The following is a 15,912-nucleotide window of genomic DNA, read 5'->3' as shown; positions in this document are numbered from 1 at the left end:
GGAAGGGCCAGCACCGCCCCGCCGGAGGCCGGGGGTACCGCGGGGGGACGCGCGGGACTCGGCCACGCGTGACAGTGAGAGGCCGGACACGGGCAGCCGCTGCTCAGCGCTTTATTTGCAGGCGCTACAGACACCCCGCGGGTTTCTTCCTCGCCGCGCGGGGCCGCGTCCCGAGCGGGTCGGACTCCCTAGCAGGTGGCGTACGCGTTGGCCCGCTCGCGGATCTCCTGCAGCAGCCCCGACACCTGCCGCTCCAGCGCCTGCAGCCGCGTCGCCTTGGCCGCCATCGCCTGCTCGTTGGCCCCGAAGTGCTGCTCCAGCTCTGCGGGAAGGCACGGGGTGCAGGGTGGGCTGCGGGCACCGAGCGGGCGGCCCCTGTCCCACGCCGCCTCTTACCTTCCAGCCGCTTCTTGCTGCTGTTGGCTTTATCCAGCAGGTCCCTGGCCTCGGCCGTCAGCCGCGTCACGCGCTGCAGGGCCCCGCCGGCCATCCCTGCCATCCCGCTCACCCGGTCCTTGAGCACCACGTAGCGCCGAGTCACCTGCGCCAGGTCCTGGGGGCACACGGCACGGTGAGGCCGAGCTCCCCGCATCGCCCCCCGCCTGCTGCGAGGCCGGGGCTCACCTGGCTGAGCGTCCTCGAGGCGGCGGTGGCACGTTGTGCCCCATCCTTGGCATCCTGTGCCAGGCGCCGGGCGTCCTGTCCGCGCTGCTGCAGGGCGGTGACGCGCTGTGCCAGCTCCCGCAGCCGCCGCTGCAGCCGTGACTCCTTCCCCTGCAGCGCCTGCAGCCTGCGCTCCGCCTGGGTGCATAGGACACAGACGGTGGGTGGGCACCGTGTGCCCATCGGGTACCCGTGGCGTGCCCACACCGCACCATAGCATCGGCTTTGCTCCCCATGTGTGCCCACTCCATTACCCACAGGGCCCAGGGGTGTGCCAGAGTCCCCATCCCCAATATCACCTCTCACCTCCCTGGCTTTGCCCTCAGCAGCCCGGATGCCATCCTTGGCTCTCCGCAGGGTGCTCCCAGCCGCCATCACCTGTGCCCGTGCCACCTGCAGTGCGAGCTGCGTCCCCGCCAGCTCGTCCCTCATGCCCTCTGCTCGCTCCCTGTGGCGATGCAGACACCTCCAGCTCTGCTCAGGGCTCTGTCGCCCTCCCCATCCAGCTTGTCGCCACTCACCTGGCATCCTGTCCCTGTGCCAGCAGCCCCTGTGCAGCCTCCAGCCCCTGTGCCGTGCCGTTGAGCACCGCGTCCACCCCATCCAGCTGGCTGATGCTCTCCTGCATCTCCCGCAGCAGCTCCTGGATGTGTGCAGGGCTGCTGGGCAGGGAGATGTTCAGCACATGCCGCGCCACCAGCTCGATGCTGCCTGGATCTGCACCCTCCTCTGCAGGACATCGGAGCGGGGTGGGCTCAGGGTGGGCTCCATGCCCCGCACCATGCCTGGTGCCCACACACTGCTGGCCCTACCCGACAGGAAGGCTTTGATGCGGCGGATGAAGTCCCGCAACTGTGCTGTCGCCTTCTCTGTGCGGCTGCGGGCAGCCTGTGAGCGTTCCAATGCCTCCTCTGCACGGCTGCGGGCACCCCGTGCCAGGTCCTGAACCTCCTGCATCTGGGGTGTAACCAAGGGGCACCAAGGGGCTTACAGTTGGGATGTGCAAGGGGCCGGCACTGACCCAGAAGTGGGCACAGGTGTGATGTTCAAGTGGGCACGAAGGGCCTCGCATGAGAACCCAGCACATGGGGACGCCATCCCTACCTTCTGTGCCACGGCACTCAGCTGTCCCAGGGCCACCTCCAGCTGCTGTGAGGCATTGCGGGCACTGCTCAGGGCTTGAGCTGACACGGGCAGGGCCCCTGTGCACCCCACACCCCCGCAGTGCCTCATCCCCACGCTGTCCCGGCACAGAGCTCCTCCACACAGTGATTCTGCACAGCTCCGGTCTCCAGGAGCCCCACAAATCTGCAGGGATCCAAAAGGTGGAGTTTGAATGGGCAGACCCTCATCCCAATTGGCACAAGAGCCAAGCAACCCGCGTGCCACCTGTGATATGATCACCCCGAGCCCTTTTTCCCCCGTCCCACTCTCACCTTCTCATTGATCCCGGCCACGCTGAGCCCTGACACCCGTTTCTGTGTCTCCCGCAGGGATTTCCGCTGTGCAGCCATGCTCCGGCGGAACGCATCACCCCGCTGCTGCAGGGCCTGCTCAGCTGCCCACTGCATGGCCTGTGCTGCTCTCAGCTCACCTGCCGTGCCATTGGCCACCACCTCTGCCTGCCGTGAGTCCCGTGCTGCCATCACGATGCTCTGGTATGACTCTGCGAGTACAGAGTGTCCCTCGAGTCCCACCATGTCCCCAGCATCCTGTTATGGCTCCAGGATCAGCCATATCCCTTGTGTCTCTCCATGTCCCAGGATCTCCTAAGTATCCACTGTCTCTCCATATTCGAAGTCCCACCACTTTCCCAAGGTCCCTCTGTTCCTAGGACCCCCCCCCCCCACAACCCCAGAGTCCTACCACGCACTCAGAATTAGGGCACAGTTCTCCCAGTCCCAGCTACATATCCAGCACTGGGGCACGGCTCTCCCAGCCCCCATACCCCCAGACACCCTCACTGGATGCCCTTACCCCTGAATCCTGCTGCTGTCACGGTGCCGAGGACAGCTTGCAGGTGGGAGGTGGTTTGGTTGAGACCACCCAACTCATGGCTCAGCCTGGCCAGCCGGCTGTGGTGCAGCACATCAGCCTGCTCCAGCTGATCCACGTGTTGCTCCAGCTCTTGAAGCCTCTTCCAGAAGTTGTCCAGCTCCGTCCTATGGGGCAGAGAGCTCTCAAATACCTCTGGATGCCTAAAGCCCCCCCCCAGCCCACCGTGTGCACTTGCCTGCTGCCATCCAGCTGCCCGGCCAGCTCCTGCAGGAGGGGGCTACTGGGGCTGCTCCCCTCACCCAGCAGCCGCTCTGCATGCTTCAGGGCCTCCTCCAGTGCTCGCAGGCGGGGGCTGAGTGGGGCTGCAGACCCTCCTTCACGCAGCGCCCGTACCCGTGCCCCAAGGTGCTGCAGCCCATCCTGCAGGCTGCCCAGCACTGCATCCCAGTGCCCAAAGCAGGGGTGGCATGGAGAGCAGCGAGGGAAGGCGGCCTGGTAGCCCCGCTGGCAGCGGTCGCAGCGCAGCCCCCCAAAGCCTGGCCGGCACTGGCACTGCCCACTGGCTCGGTCGCACTGCGGGCTCTCAGCGCCCAGTGGCTCACACTCGCAGGCTGTGGAGATGGGCACTGTCACTGCCTGAACTCTCCAGAGGCCTCTGTGTCCTCAGAGTGGCACTGTGTCTCCTGGGTCACCCGTGGTTCCAGGGTCCCATCACATACCTGGAGACTCACTGTGTCCCTATCCCATGTCCCCAGCATCATGCTGTGGCACATGGTTCATCCCTATCACCAGGGTCCCACCACATCCTCAGGAGCTCGTTATGTCCCCGAGGTCCTTCACATCCACAGGATTCTCTCCATGTTCCCAGGAATCCCCAGGTAGCCAAAATCTCATCCTATGTCCCCAGGACCCCCTGTGTCCCCAAGACTCCCCCTTCCCCAAGGTTCCCATATTCCCAGGAGCCCCCATGTACCCCAAAGCACAGCCTTTGTCCCAACGGCACCCTGTATCCCCAAGACCCCTCTTTTCTCAGGGTTCCCATGTCCCCATACACCCCACTGCCAGTCCGTGGGTAAAGCTCTCACCTCGGCACTGCAGCTCGGGGTCTCCCCAGTGATTCTCCTGGCACTGGGAACAGACACGGCCACCAAAGCCGAGGTGGCAGCGGCACTGCCCTGTGACCTGCAGCGAGAGCAGGGTGCTCAGCCCACTCATTCTCACCCCCGGAGGACGCAGGACCCATACTGGGATGCTCACCTCGTCGCAAGCGGGGTGCGTGGCGTGCATGGCATGGCATCCACAAGGCTGGCAGCCCTCCGTCCCCCCCAGGTTCCAGAAGTTGGGTGCACAGCGGTCGCAGCTCCTGCCCACCACATTGGCTCTGCAGGCGCAGGCTCCCGTAGCGCGGTCACAGCTGCAGGTGCCAGCGGTGCAGTGGGCAGACAGCGTTCCCCGTGGGTCACAGCTGCAGCCTACGGGTGGTGGGCAGCCATGTGGGGCAGGGGGCTCAGCCTCACGCCACCCCAAGACCTCGCAGGCCCACAGCCCCCGGCCCAACTCACGGCGACAGCTGCGCTGCAGGGCATTGCCGAAATAGCCGGGCTGGCACTGGGCACAGCGGGGCCCGGCAGTGTGGTACAGGCAGCGGCGGCAGTGCCCTGTGTGTGGGTCACAGGCCCCCGGGTCGCTGGTGTCGATGTTGTTGTTGCACTGGCAGGGCCGGCACACTCCTCCCTCCATCTCCGGCGTCCCAAAGTAGCCCGGGGAGCAGCGGTCGCAGCGGGGCCCTGTGGGGACGTGCGGTGTGGCTGATGGAATCTCAGCCCTCTTGCTGGGGTCCTGCAGCATGGTGCCCGTCTGCCCCTCACCGGTGTATCCGGGCGCGCAGAGGCACACGATGTGGTGGGTCTCCTCGTCGGCATGGCAGGCACTCCCATGGTAGTGCCGTGTGCCGGGGTAGCCAGGGCAGGGACAAGGGCGGCACTGCTGCCCTGAGCCCAGCACCGGGTCTCCATAATAACCGTCTTGGCATCTGCAAGGGCAGGAGTGAGGTCTCAGGTGTCCATCCCATCCATTTCATCAAATCCCATCCCATCCCATTAATCCTAACCTGTCCCATCCAGTTCCACCATCCCGTTTTATTCCATCTCATCCCGTCTTTTCTTATCCCATCCTCATCCTATCCCATCCCAAGCTACCCTACTGTACCCTACACCATCTCATCTCATCTTATCTCATCCCATCCCATCTCATACAATCTAAACCTGTTCAATCCCATTCATCCCGTCCTACCCCACCTCATCAGTGCTATAAGTATCATGCTATGCCGTGCCATGCCGTGCTGAACCGTCTCACCCAAGCACGCTCACCTCTCGCAGTGCCGGCCGGCGGTGTGGTCTCGGCAGCGCAGGCAGCTGCCCGTCCGCAGGTCGCACTCCTCAGTGTGCCCGTTGCACTGGCAGGGCCGGCAGATGGGGAAGCCCCAGTGTCCCGGCTGGCAGCGGTCGCATTGCCGGCCCATAACGCCCGGCTGGCAGCGGCACTGCCCACTGCCCGCATCACACAGCTGCGACACAGAGCCCTCCGGGGAGCAGGCGCAGGCTGTGGAATGGCACAGCTCACGTCAGGGTGACCTCAAGCCAGAGAATAATCATCCCAGTGGGATGGACAGACAGACAGACACACAGACAGGGGGGTCCCATCCTGGCATGCCTGACACACCAGCAGACTCTGTTACTCACGGCTGCACCCCAGGGGTCCAAAGCCGTAGCTGCCGGGTGCGCAGCGGTCACAGCGTCGGCCGAGGACGTGGGGCTTGCACTCACACTGCCCTGACAGCACCTGGCACACGCTGCTGCGGGAGCCTTGTGGGTCACACTGGCAGGCTGTGGGGCAGCAGGGTTGTAGCTGGGGATGGGAATGCCATGCCACACACTGCCACCAACCCCTGGCCTCTCCCACACCAGCTACTATCCGGCCTTGCTGTGCTGAGCATGGCTCTATCATAGCCCACTCACCCACCCACCCACTCATGGCCCCTCATCCCTGCGGCCCCCGACTCACGCAGAGCTCCATCGTGCAGCACAGCTGAGACGCTGCAGATGAGGCGGGCGCAGGCTTCAGCCAGGGTGTGCGGTGGGGCCATATGGAAAGCCTCCAGGCATCGGTAGCGCTCCAGCTCCTCCAGCCGCTGCACCGCTTCCACTGCTGCCCCGTGGAATCCCGGCAGCTCCGGCACACGTGGCAGCAGCACCAGCTGTGGGGCAGCGGGGAGGTGGTGGGGCTGTCCCCGGGACCAATCCCAACTCCATCAACGTCCCCAGCCCCACCGTTGTCCCCATGCGTGGCCCCATCCCATCGACATCTCCATCCTCATTCTCTGCTCCAGACCCAGCTGCAACACCAGTCCCATTGCCGCCTCCATCTATACCCCTTTCATCTCCCTCTCCACCCTGTCCCATCTCTGTCCAACACTTTATGTGTGGTTTGCCCACCCCTGCCCATCTCCCCACCGGGGTGTGTTGGGATCCCCTTACTGAGTCGATGAGGATGAAGGCACTGGGGTGGCGCTGGGTGACGCTGGCTCTCTGCAGCCGCACAGTTACCTCGTATGGGGTACTGGGCTCGAAGCAGAAGGGCCGGGACAGCAGCACATACCTGCAGAAAGGAAGGCGTCGGGTCACAGAGAGATGGCCAGAAGAATGTAACAGGACCTGGCCACATTCATCACCCTGATTCCCCTACCTGTGTGGTAGGACTATCCCCCTTCCCATACCAGCCACATCCTATGCCCATCCCTCAATTCTAGAAGTGTGGTAGTGTTGTCTATCTCCCTGTCCTGATCCTACCTTCATCCTCATCCCTATCCTATCCCACCCCATTCCCAGTTCCATCTTCATTCTCTCTCTTTATTTCATCCCACCACATCCTCTCATGCACATTTCCACCTTTATCCTGTCTGCATTCCCATTCTCATCTCTATGTCAGTCTCATTCCCATCTCTATCCCCAAACTCATGCCCATTCTCAAGCCCAATCTGTCTACACCCCCATCCCTGTCCTCATTCCCATCCCCATCCATATCCTCAGCCTGCTCCCTCTACCCATCCTACCCCATCCCCATCTCCATCTTCTTTTCATACCTATCCCATTCCCTCTCATCCCATCCCACCCTTTCCCTGTCTCCATCTCCATCCTTATCCAATCCACCCCCACCCCATCCCACCTCTGGCTGTGGGGCAGGCCTTCGTGGTACATCTGCTCTGAGGGCAGCAGGTTCCCACAGCGTGGTCCGGTGGGCAGCACCTTGGAGCTGATGCTCACCACAGCCTCCCAGTCCTCGGCTGACTGCAATGGGATGCGAGGCCATCAGCACCGGCGGTGCCACACGGTGCACACCATCCTGCAGCCACTCACCTCAGGCTCGTAACGCAGCAGCAGCTCGTACTCCATGGGGTAGGGCACGTTGTCTACATGGAATGTCAGCCCGGCTCCATCCCGCACACGGGCAAACCCCAGTCCAGTCCACGTCACCATGCGCCCGTCCCCATCTCGCAGCACCGGCTCCACGTCGGGCTGGGCATGGCACCGCATGGCTCAGCCCCAGCCCAAGGCTGTGCCCCACCGTGCCCTCTCCTCAACCCAGGGCTCACCTTGGGGGGCTGCTGGAGGCTGTGGCGTGGGGCTGCGCGGGGCTGGGGGGAGCGGGGAGGGCTGCGCTGGGGCCGAGCACGTGCCTTCCGCCCCGCTGCGTCCCCACTGCGGTGCTGGGGGCAGTCCTGGGGCACCTCTGCCCGCACGGCGCCCTGCAGGGATGGGGATGGCCATGCGTGGGGATGGTGACGCATGGAGCATGGGGATGGCCATGCGTGGAGATAGCCATGCATGGAGCACGGGGACGGCCATACACAAGGTATGGGGCACTGTGGAAGCCCAGATGGGGACACTCACTGGGAGCTGGGGATGGCTGGGCCCGTGGCCCACGGCTTGCTCAGCCTCGTAGGTGTAGTGGTCAAGGGGTGCACAGAAGAAGCCGGGCTGCACCTGGTCACACTGCCGGCCCATGAGGTGGGGGCGGCAGGGACAGGCCCCGTCCTCCATGGAGCACCTGGGGAATGGCCCTCGTCCATCTTTCTGTCCGACTGTGCCTCACCCATCCCCTCCTGTCCCCAGCCCTCCACCTCCAGGCACAGAGATCCCTCCTTCCACACCACTCTGTCTCCACTGTGAAGCCCTGTCCCCATCCCTCCAGCAGTGGTCCCACCACTTCCATTCCACCCTGTCCCCACACCCATCCCTGTGTCCCCGTGCCCGGCTGGGCAGTACCGTGGGGCCTCACCGGTTGCTGTAAGCTCCCCCGAAGTCACAGGAGCAGGGCCGGCAGCCCCCTACATCATAGCTCAGGCCCCAGAACTCAGGCTGCAGTAAGATGGGAGAGATAGGGAGTAGGTGTGGGGCCAGCCCAGCCCTGGGGAATGCCATGGGGCTGGGGAGAGCCAAGGCAATGGAGCACGGTGTGGAGCTGGGGCACTCACCACGCACTGGCTGCAGGAGCGCCCGGCCACAAAGCGCTTGCAGTAGCAGTCCCCGCTGATGGGGTCACAGGGGGAGCTGCCCGCCACCGTGCCCCGTGGGTCACACCGGCACGCTGCCCCGCGCACAAACACACACATGGTGGGCTGCCACACAGCACTGCCACCCACCACAGCCCCCAGTGCACCCTGTGATGTTCAAACAGCAGCTCCACAGCCCTCCCTCCTTGCCCCACAGCCCTGAATGCCCCATGCACTATTGCTCATCCCACCTTCCCTTACCCTCCCTCCCTCCCTCCCTCTTTCCATCTCCAACCCTCCATGCCAATCCTACTTCCATCTCCATCATCCCCTCCCATTGCTTCATCACCTACTCATCCAGCTCCACCCTTCCATCCCTGCCCTCCAGCCTAATCCTTCCATCCCCATCCCTGCATCCCTTGTCCCTTCATCCATATCTTCCCACCTCATCTGTTCATTTCCATTCTTCTTCAATCCCCACTCCTCCTACATTGCTTCATCCCTAACCCATCCATCTCCACACTTCCATCTCTGGCCTCAACCCTCCAACTCAGGCCTTCTATACCCCTTCCTTCATTCCCCATCCCCACTCTTCTATTCTCATTCACACTCCTCTACTCCCCTCCCTATCCCTGTATCTCCATTCCCATTCCTCCATCTCCATCCCCATCCCCATCTTTTCCATTCCTTCATCCCCATCCCTCCATCCTTACTGCTTCATCACTCACTCATTCAGCTCTGCCCTCCATCTCCTTTCCCAAACCTATCCCTTCATTTTTATCCCTCCATCCCCATCCCTCTTTCCGTATTCTCATTCCTTCATCCCCATCCTTCCATCCCCATTCCTCCACCCCCATCCCCATTCCTTCATCCCATCTTTTCATCCCCACTCCTTCACCCACGTTCCTCCCTTTCCATCCCCACACAAACCCTCCATCCCCACAGCCCATGCCCACCCCAGCCCCAGCTCACGCTGGCAGCCCTGAGGGTCTCCCTGGCTGAGGCCATAGGCTCCGTGCCGGCAGCGGTCGCAGCGTGGCCCGGCCACGTTCTCCTTGCAGCGGCACTGCCCCGCGATCATGCCCAGCGCCACGTCCGTGTGTGCATCACAGGCGCCGCCATCCAGCGATCCCGCAGGGTCGCAGTCACACGCTGTGGGGACATCGTGGCAGCTGGGGCAGGTGGCAGTGGGGGACACGGGGTTGGGGGCAACAGAGCTGGGGGCACTCACGGATGCAGGCAGTGGGAGCGCGGATATCGGAGCGTGGGTGCCGGTAGTAGAAGGGCTTGCAGAGATGGCAGTGGCGCCCCATGGTGTTGTGCTGGCAGCCATCGCACACGGCCCCGCTGGTGTTCCCGGTGGCCAGGAACACGGCCATGTCGAAGTGGCAGCGCCGTGAGTGCTCGTTGCAGTCGCACCCTGCAGGGACGGCACCCCTGGTACCCGACCCGCCACATGCAGGACCCCAAACCCCAGCATGTGCTGCAGGACCCCATGGCCCCACACCGCGCCGGCTGCGGGCGCGTGGCACTCACGGCGGCAGGCGTTGGTGCTGGAGCCCTCAGCCGGGCGCCAGGGCAGCTCGTGGTAGAAGTCCTCGCAGCGCTCACAGTTCAGCCCCTGCGTGTGGTGCTTGCAGACACAGCGCCCGTGGATCTGGGGGAGAGCATCTGGATCAGCCCAGGCGGTCACCCTGCGCCACGCCGTTCCGCGCTGCATCTCACCATGCCAGGGACAGATGGTGGAGCACCAGGTGCAGGGGCACACTCAGCAGCGTGGCCGTGGCAGAAGCAGCTCCCACGCATCACCAGCTCATCCACAGCATAGTAGTATTTGTGCAGCACTTCCTGCCGTGAGTCGAGCAGGTTGTCCCCCAGTGTGTGCAGCTTGGTGAGGTTCACCCGCAGGTTGGTGACACGCAGAAGCTCTGGGTAGCACAGGTGGCATCGTCAGTGCTCACTGCGCTGCCCCAGAGCACCGCATCCCGTCCCTATGGACACTCACCCTGGATGCTGGGACTGTATGGGTCCACCACTGGGATGGAGGGATCCAGCACCTTGAAGATGACCTGGAGGTGGGATGCAGCATGTCAGCGCATTCCCCAGCCCCATCTCCGCACACCACCCAGCCGTACGCACCTCGCCGTGGCTGGAGGGCTCGATCTCAGAGTAGCGCTGCTCACACAGCACCTCGCCTATGTGCCCCGAGGAATGTGTGGGGATGCGGGGGAAGAGCTTGGAGCAGTTGTAGGCGAAGTAGCGGTACGTCTTCCAGCTGCGGCCAAAGTCGGCCGAGCGCTCCACCAGCATGGCTGCGGGGCGGAAGGTCTGCGGGGCACACAGTCAGATGGGGGCACACGGTGGGATAGGGACGGGCGGGTCATGGGGACCATCCCACTGTGCCCCGTGCATCCACCTTGAACTTCATGATGAGGTGTGTGAAGTGGAACTCGCCTTCCAGGTCCAGCTGGATGCTGACGTGCTCCACACCTGCAGGGACGGATGGTCTTGGCTGAGGCACGCAGCCCACGTGGGGACACACGCATGGCGTGGCCATGCTCTCACCATTCTCCGACTGCCACCAGCTCCTCTCGCTGTGCGGGCCGTGCAGGTAGATGACGTTCTCGATGCGGTGGCTCTCACGCAGGGCTGGGTTTCGTGAGTCACAGGTGAAGCATTTCTCAGAGTCCTGCACGGGGAGCATCAATCACTCTGGGGCTGCACCGGCACACTTTGCCATGCTGTGCTGTGCTGTGCCATAGGCTCACCTGGAGATGGCTGACGATGCAGTACTCCTGGGGCCCCTGCAGCCCGCAGGTGGACGAGGCGCTGAGCTGCCGAGCTCTCCCCACCAGCAGGTTGCCGGTGGCCGGGTAGCAGCTGCCACGGGCACAGCCCTGGGATGGATCTGGCTCCTCCCAGCCCCCTGCTGCTGGCACCCCCGCTGCACAGAGCGCAGGGGTTGGGAGGGCTGCGCCACAAACCCACAGCCCATAGCCCTGTGCTACCCTACCCCCATCCTGCCCCATCCCCACATCCTGACCCACTGATGCAGCACAAAGCTCCATGACCCGGAAAGATGCTGGCAGTGTGGCTGTGGCCTCATGACCGGGGGGAAGGGTGAGGGCCGGGAGGGCAGCACCAGCAAGTGGGACGCTGGGCTGCGGGCTGCTGGCAGGAAGGGATGGGGAGGGGGAGAGTGTGGGTGTTGCAAGCACTCGGCTCATAGAGTGGTGCCAGGGGGAGCTGGGAGCCAGGTCAGGTGCTTGCTAATCCTGCAGGGCTCAATGCAGCCCAGATTCCTCGCTGGGATTTGCAGTACCCAGGCCCTCACCGCATTAATATGGCCCTGCGACCCACAGCTCCTGCACAGGGCAGTGGTCCTGGGGCCACTGCAGCCCCGGGAACTGTGGGAGCAGCACTTACCCAGGAGGAGAGCGAGGACCAGGACATCCATGGGCAGCCACGGGCCCTACCTGTGGGGCACAGAGATGGGGCTGCAGTATGGGGCAGCACTGCCTGGGCCTCTCGCAGCCCCACACACGCATCACCCGTCTCTCAACCATGTCCCCAGCCCCATGGCTGCATCCCCACACCCCATCCTGCAGTCAGAGAGCACCCATCCCTGCCTCCGTGCCCAGCACTGGTACTAGTGTCCATTGGGTCCAAGCACTGGACCAGGACACCTGGGGACAAGAGTCAGCAGGGCTGGAGCAGGCCAGGCAAGGACGTCCTGCAGCTGGCCGGGGTCCTGCTGTTAAATTTAGGCTCCTGTTGCGCTCTCTTCTCAGCCGTCACCGCCTCCTTCCAACCTTGCAATCACCGGATCAAAGCCTGACTCCACGCCGCCCCAGCACAGCCTTCCTGTCCCCGCATGCAGCCACCCGGGGCTGGAGGACGCCACAGGCCCATCCCAGCCGGACACCCGCGCTCTGCCCGGCGCCGGTCCCGCTCAGCGCAGTGCCAATGGGCTGGAGAGGCAACACCGAGCGCTTCCCTAGCCCCGACCCCGGCCCGGCAGTACCTGGGTAGTGCAGCGATGTGTGAGGCCGGAGGTGAGGGCCCACCGCCCCAGTCCAGGCGTGCAGAACTGAGCGGGGCGATGGGAGGCGATGGGAAAGCGGGCGGCCGTCTGGCCCCCCCGCACACACACAGACACACACGATTCTTATTCAAATGCGCTGCCCACTGAATGGGACGGCGGTCTCCAGGCTACGGGAATGTCACTGCCGATTCCTTCTGCCTGGAGGCCCTCGCCGCCCGCCCGTGGGGCTGTGGGGCCAGGCCTGGCAGTGCGGCCCAGCCAGGCGTCGGCAGCCCAGGCACGCCCCGGTGCCAACAAAGACGCCTCGAGAGGCCGCTGGCTCATCCTCCATGGGGCCAAGCCAAGGCCCCATGACCTCCCCGCCTGGGGATGCCGCGCGGCACCGCCCGGGCTCAGCACTGGGGCTGTGCTGGGTGTCGGCAGGCATGCGGCCCTCCAGGCACACATGGGGCTCGCCGGGCAAAGTCCGACCCGCACCCACCCTGGGGAGCACCCGGTAGCCGTGGGAGGATGCAGCCCCTCCTCACGAGGACCCCGGTCCCGTTCCTCAAACGCTGTGCCGTGATGGCTGCCCGCGCCCAGCCATAAGGCCACGCTGTGCCCCGGGGCCCTGCAGCCGCTCCTACCTGTGCACGTGGGGCCGGCGGGCCGGGCAGGTGGCCGTGCCCTCTGGGGGCCACGAGCTGAGCCGGCACGGCCCCGCTGCGCTCGGCCGCTTGTTCCTGGAGGAGGGCGGCCAGCGGCTGTCTCCTCCTCCGTGCACTGTGCCAGGGAGGGAGGGCCCTGCCTGCGCCGAGGTGCAGCAAGGTGAGGCGCAGGCCGGGTGCCAGGCGGTGGTTGCCCCGCACGGCACAGCCATGGCCGGTTGCACGGCACCGTCAGCGCACGCCATGGCTGCGAGTCGCCGTGCGGCTCGTGGGCACCCCATGCCTACACAGGGCACGTCTCCAGGAGCACAACGCGCGCCCTGGGGCGGCACGCTTCCCCACGCCTCCCTGCACCACAAACCCTGCTCCGCAGGTGCTGCCGTGCCCTAAGAGGCCTCACTCACCCCGTGCCTGCCGGCGCTGCCTGGGATCCCCGAGAATGCTGGAGCCCAACAAAGTCCTCGCTGTCACATGGTGCCTTTTATTAGCCAAGGCTGAAGGAAGGAAGAGGACCCGCGTGCTTGCACCAAGGCCGTGCTCTGGCTGCATGCCGCAGAGCAGGGAGGCAGGAAGGTAATGCAGCCCCCAGGGCCTGGCAGCACTCAGCGTGTCCCAGTGCTGCTCATCCCCTGGGCGAGGGATGCCAGGGCTCAGAGCAGGGTGGATGTGCAGCTCAGTGGCCAGACACTGTGCAGGGGAAGCCCAGAGGAAGGGAAGGGCCATGCTCAGCAAGGCTCCCACGGCAGTGACCGGGCACCGACCTTGGCTCTGGTGAGGTAATGGGAGAGCTGGGAGGAGATGAGCTGATAAAGAGCCATTAGCACGGGCCAGCAAGTCTGACAGGATCTTGCCAAGCACATCTTATTTGCTCTGGGGAGATCGCCAGTGGCCCGATAAAGGTGGCTGTAATAGGATCTCCGGCCTTGGAAAAGCAAGAGGGAGGAATCCTCAGATCCTTCTGAGGATCTGAGCAGCCAGCAGTGCTCCTAGGCCACATCCCCTGCCTCCCAAAGGCTGATGGCTTCCCACCCAGAGCAGCTTGAGCCTGGCGGATGACACAGGTGGGGGCAGTGGGCTCAGCTCCACTCCCGCAGCACGCAGCTGGTGTGCAGAGCAGCCTCCCACGCCTGGCCAGCCCTGCTGGACCAACTTCAGTGCGCCCAGCGGGCGGCTGACGCTTCCCTGAACATCCTCAGCAAGCAGAGCTGCTTAACCTCTTTCCTGCCTGAGGACTTTGCTCAGGCACCCTGCATGCCACAGGGGCTGACTCACCAGGGTGCTGCAGCTCGACGCTCTGGGGCAGTTCCCAGCTGTTCCTGGTGCACCGGGAGGAGCAGGCGCTCGGCTGGGGCCGCAGTCCCACCACTGTTAGTGCCAGGTCAGTGCACCGATGGCCCAGCAGGACAAACGGAGCCAGATCACACAGCAGCAAACAATGGCATTGCTGTTGAATTAGCCAGCAGAAAGGGATCCCGAGGGAAGAGGGAGGGGGGCAGGCAAGCGGGGCCTGGCGGAGCGCCAACAGCGCAGCACCGACCCGGGAACTAACCTGGAATGCAGATTGGTGCCAGTTGTACCAGCATGGCACCAGTGCTGCTCGTCTGGAGCATCTCCCATCCTGAGCCAGGCATTCCTTCATAGCAGCTGGGCGACCCCACAGCTCACTGGGGTGCACGGGTGTGCCTGAGTGGAACAGAGCAGTGGTGGCACACTGCAGGCACAGCACAGTCCCCCTGCAGCATCCCCACGGGCTCGGAGCTGCAGCACCGTCTGGCAGGGACTAAAGAAGAGCCGGACACGCTGAGTGGTTCTGAGCACCATTTACTGAAGGGCTGGACAACTGCTAGGACTTCATAACAAAAGTTCATTTCATTTAAGAAAAAAGACAGTCTGTTTTTTGTCCTGTTCCCTCCTAAGAGTGGAATAATACTAACGCTGTCTTTTCACTAAACAATGCCATTCCAAAATATACAACACTGAGTGTGGAACAGCCCAGCCTCATATTAAACATTAAATATACCTTCAGAAACATTCTACACAAACAAATGAAACAGTATAAGGTTCACTCGAGAACAAGATGGTCAGTTGTTGTGAATTCACCATACAAAAGTTTGTTGTGTGCCCAGCCATGGGAACGAGGCAGCAGCACCAGCAGCCTGGGCACGGCACATTGCTGCTCCCAGTGTCACTTGGGGTTCCCAAATGTTGGGGACCGTTGGTGGCTGCGCTGGTGGCACCAGTCCTGGCCAGGGCAGGGTGGTCGTGCTGAGCTGTGGAGGTGGTTCTCTCAGAGGTGATGGCTGGAGAAGGAGCTGCTGCAGCCAGGCTGCGCTGAGACAGACCCCCGTATCCCTGCCGTGCCCTGCTCCAGGAGCAATGTTTCCCAGCAATGCTGCACTGGGAACCGCAAGGAGGGAATGTCACTACACACCACACAGCGTGCCTTCCCTGACTGCATCCCGTCCCAGGCCTTGATGGGGATGGGGGCACGCTCCCAATGCCCTGCTTTGCAGGCTGTGCCCTGGGAATGACAGGTTTTGGCAGTAGCTCTGCAGCACCCACTTTTACAGCAGCACCACGTGCCTCACTGTCCGTGGGAATCACCAAACTCGCACAGGGGCTGCCGTTAGCAACAGGAACCAGAAGGGCTAATTAAGACAAGGAGGGAGTCCCAGAGGATAATAAGGCCTTTAAGGGACTCCCCGGGGGCAAGGCCTAATCATCCCCACGGGGGGAAGTCATTTCAGATGCTCACTCTCCCCCCCCAGTTCTTCCAGAGGGCGGCAGGCAATAGGCGCCAGGGGAACTTGTGCCTTCCTTGTGGCCCCACAGCTCAGCAGCTCATGGAGGACAAGGATGAGTGCTGGTTTCACCCCCACAAGGTCCTGCAGAACCGCAGCTCCTGTGCCCAGCATCATGCTACTGGCTGGTAAGTGGAAGCTCTGCTTTGGGGACGCTGCACGCGCGGCTCCCTTGCCCTGAAGATCTCTTCCGGCAGCAGAAGCTGG

At 63.6% G+C, this 15,912-nt stretch overlaps 1 protein-coding gene across 6 annotated transcripts; it reads right to left on the bottom strand.

The window, feature by feature from the left end:
* Positions 1-95: 95 nt before the first annotated feature.
* Positions 96-15,886, bottom strand: LOC125698605 (laminin subunit beta-2-like). 6 transcript variants are annotated; one of them, XM_048957141.1, is made up of 37 exons: positions 14,454-15,886; positions 14,177-14,269; positions 13,309-13,398; positions 11,639-11,688; positions 10,981-11,156; positions 10,778-10,901; positions 10,629-10,702; positions 10,352-10,540; positions 10,218-10,281; positions 9,938-10,140; positions 9,749-9,869; positions 9,444-9,632; positions 9,185-9,364; positions 8,195-8,307; positions 7,999-8,078; positions 7,611-7,767; positions 7,313-7,465; positions 7,077-7,235; positions 6,886-7,007; positions 6,198-6,318; positions 5,725-5,917; positions 5,403-5,546; positions 5,031-5,262; positions 4,530-4,693; positions 4,224-4,448; positions 3,919-4,133; positions 3,747-3,843; positions 2,897-3,272; positions 2,641-2,825; positions 2,100-2,329; positions 1,768-1,971; positions 1,476-1,620; positions 1,185-1,392; positions 970-1,111; positions 625-801; positions 397-553; positions 96-322 (listed from the first exon to the last, which is right to left on the bottom strand). In XM_048957141.1, the coding sequence occupies exons 4-37, from the start codon at positions 11,667-11,669 to the stop codon at positions 189-191; spliced, it is 5,484 nt and encodes a 1,827-aa protein (XP_048813098.1). In that variant the 5' UTR covers positions 11,670-11,688; positions 13,309-13,398; positions 14,177-14,269; positions 14,454-15,886; the 3' UTR covers positions 96-188. The 6 variants fall into 6 exon arrangements, with proteins under 6 accessions (XP_048813098.1, XP_048813101.1, XP_048813099.1 ...); XM_048957144.1 differs by lacking the exons at positions 14,177-14,269; positions 14,454-15,886 and adding an exon at positions 12,884-13,044 and having other exon boundaries at positions 13,309-13,647; XM_048957142.1 differs by lacking the exons at positions 14,177-14,269; positions 14,454-15,886 and having other exon boundaries at positions 12,884-13,647.
* Between the last annotated feature and the right edge of the window lie 26 nt (positions 15,887-15,912).

Source organism: Lagopus muta, chromosome 11 (assembly GCF_023343835.1).
Source record: "Lagopus muta isolate bLagMut1 chromosome 11, bLagMut1 primary, whole genome shotgun sequence".
NCBI lineage: Eukaryota > Metazoa > Chordata > Aves > Galliformes > Phasianidae > Lagopus > Lagopus muta.
Note: the sequence above shows the minus strand (reverse complement) of the source record. Positions and strands in the feature narration are given on the sequence as shown.

Coding starts and splice junctions, on each gene's coding strand:
- LOC125698605 (XM_048957141.1), bottom strand. CDS start 11,669: ATGGATGTCCTGGTCCTCGCTCTCCTCCTGG. Junction 9,633..9,748: donor CAGCACCAACGCCTGCCGCC/GTGAGTGCCACG, acceptor CCGTCCCTGCAG/GGTGCGACTGCAACGAGCAC. Junction 5,547..5,724: donor GCTGCACGATGGAGCTCTGC/GTGAGTCGGGGG, acceptor GCTGCCCCACAG/CCTGCCAGTGTGACCCACAA.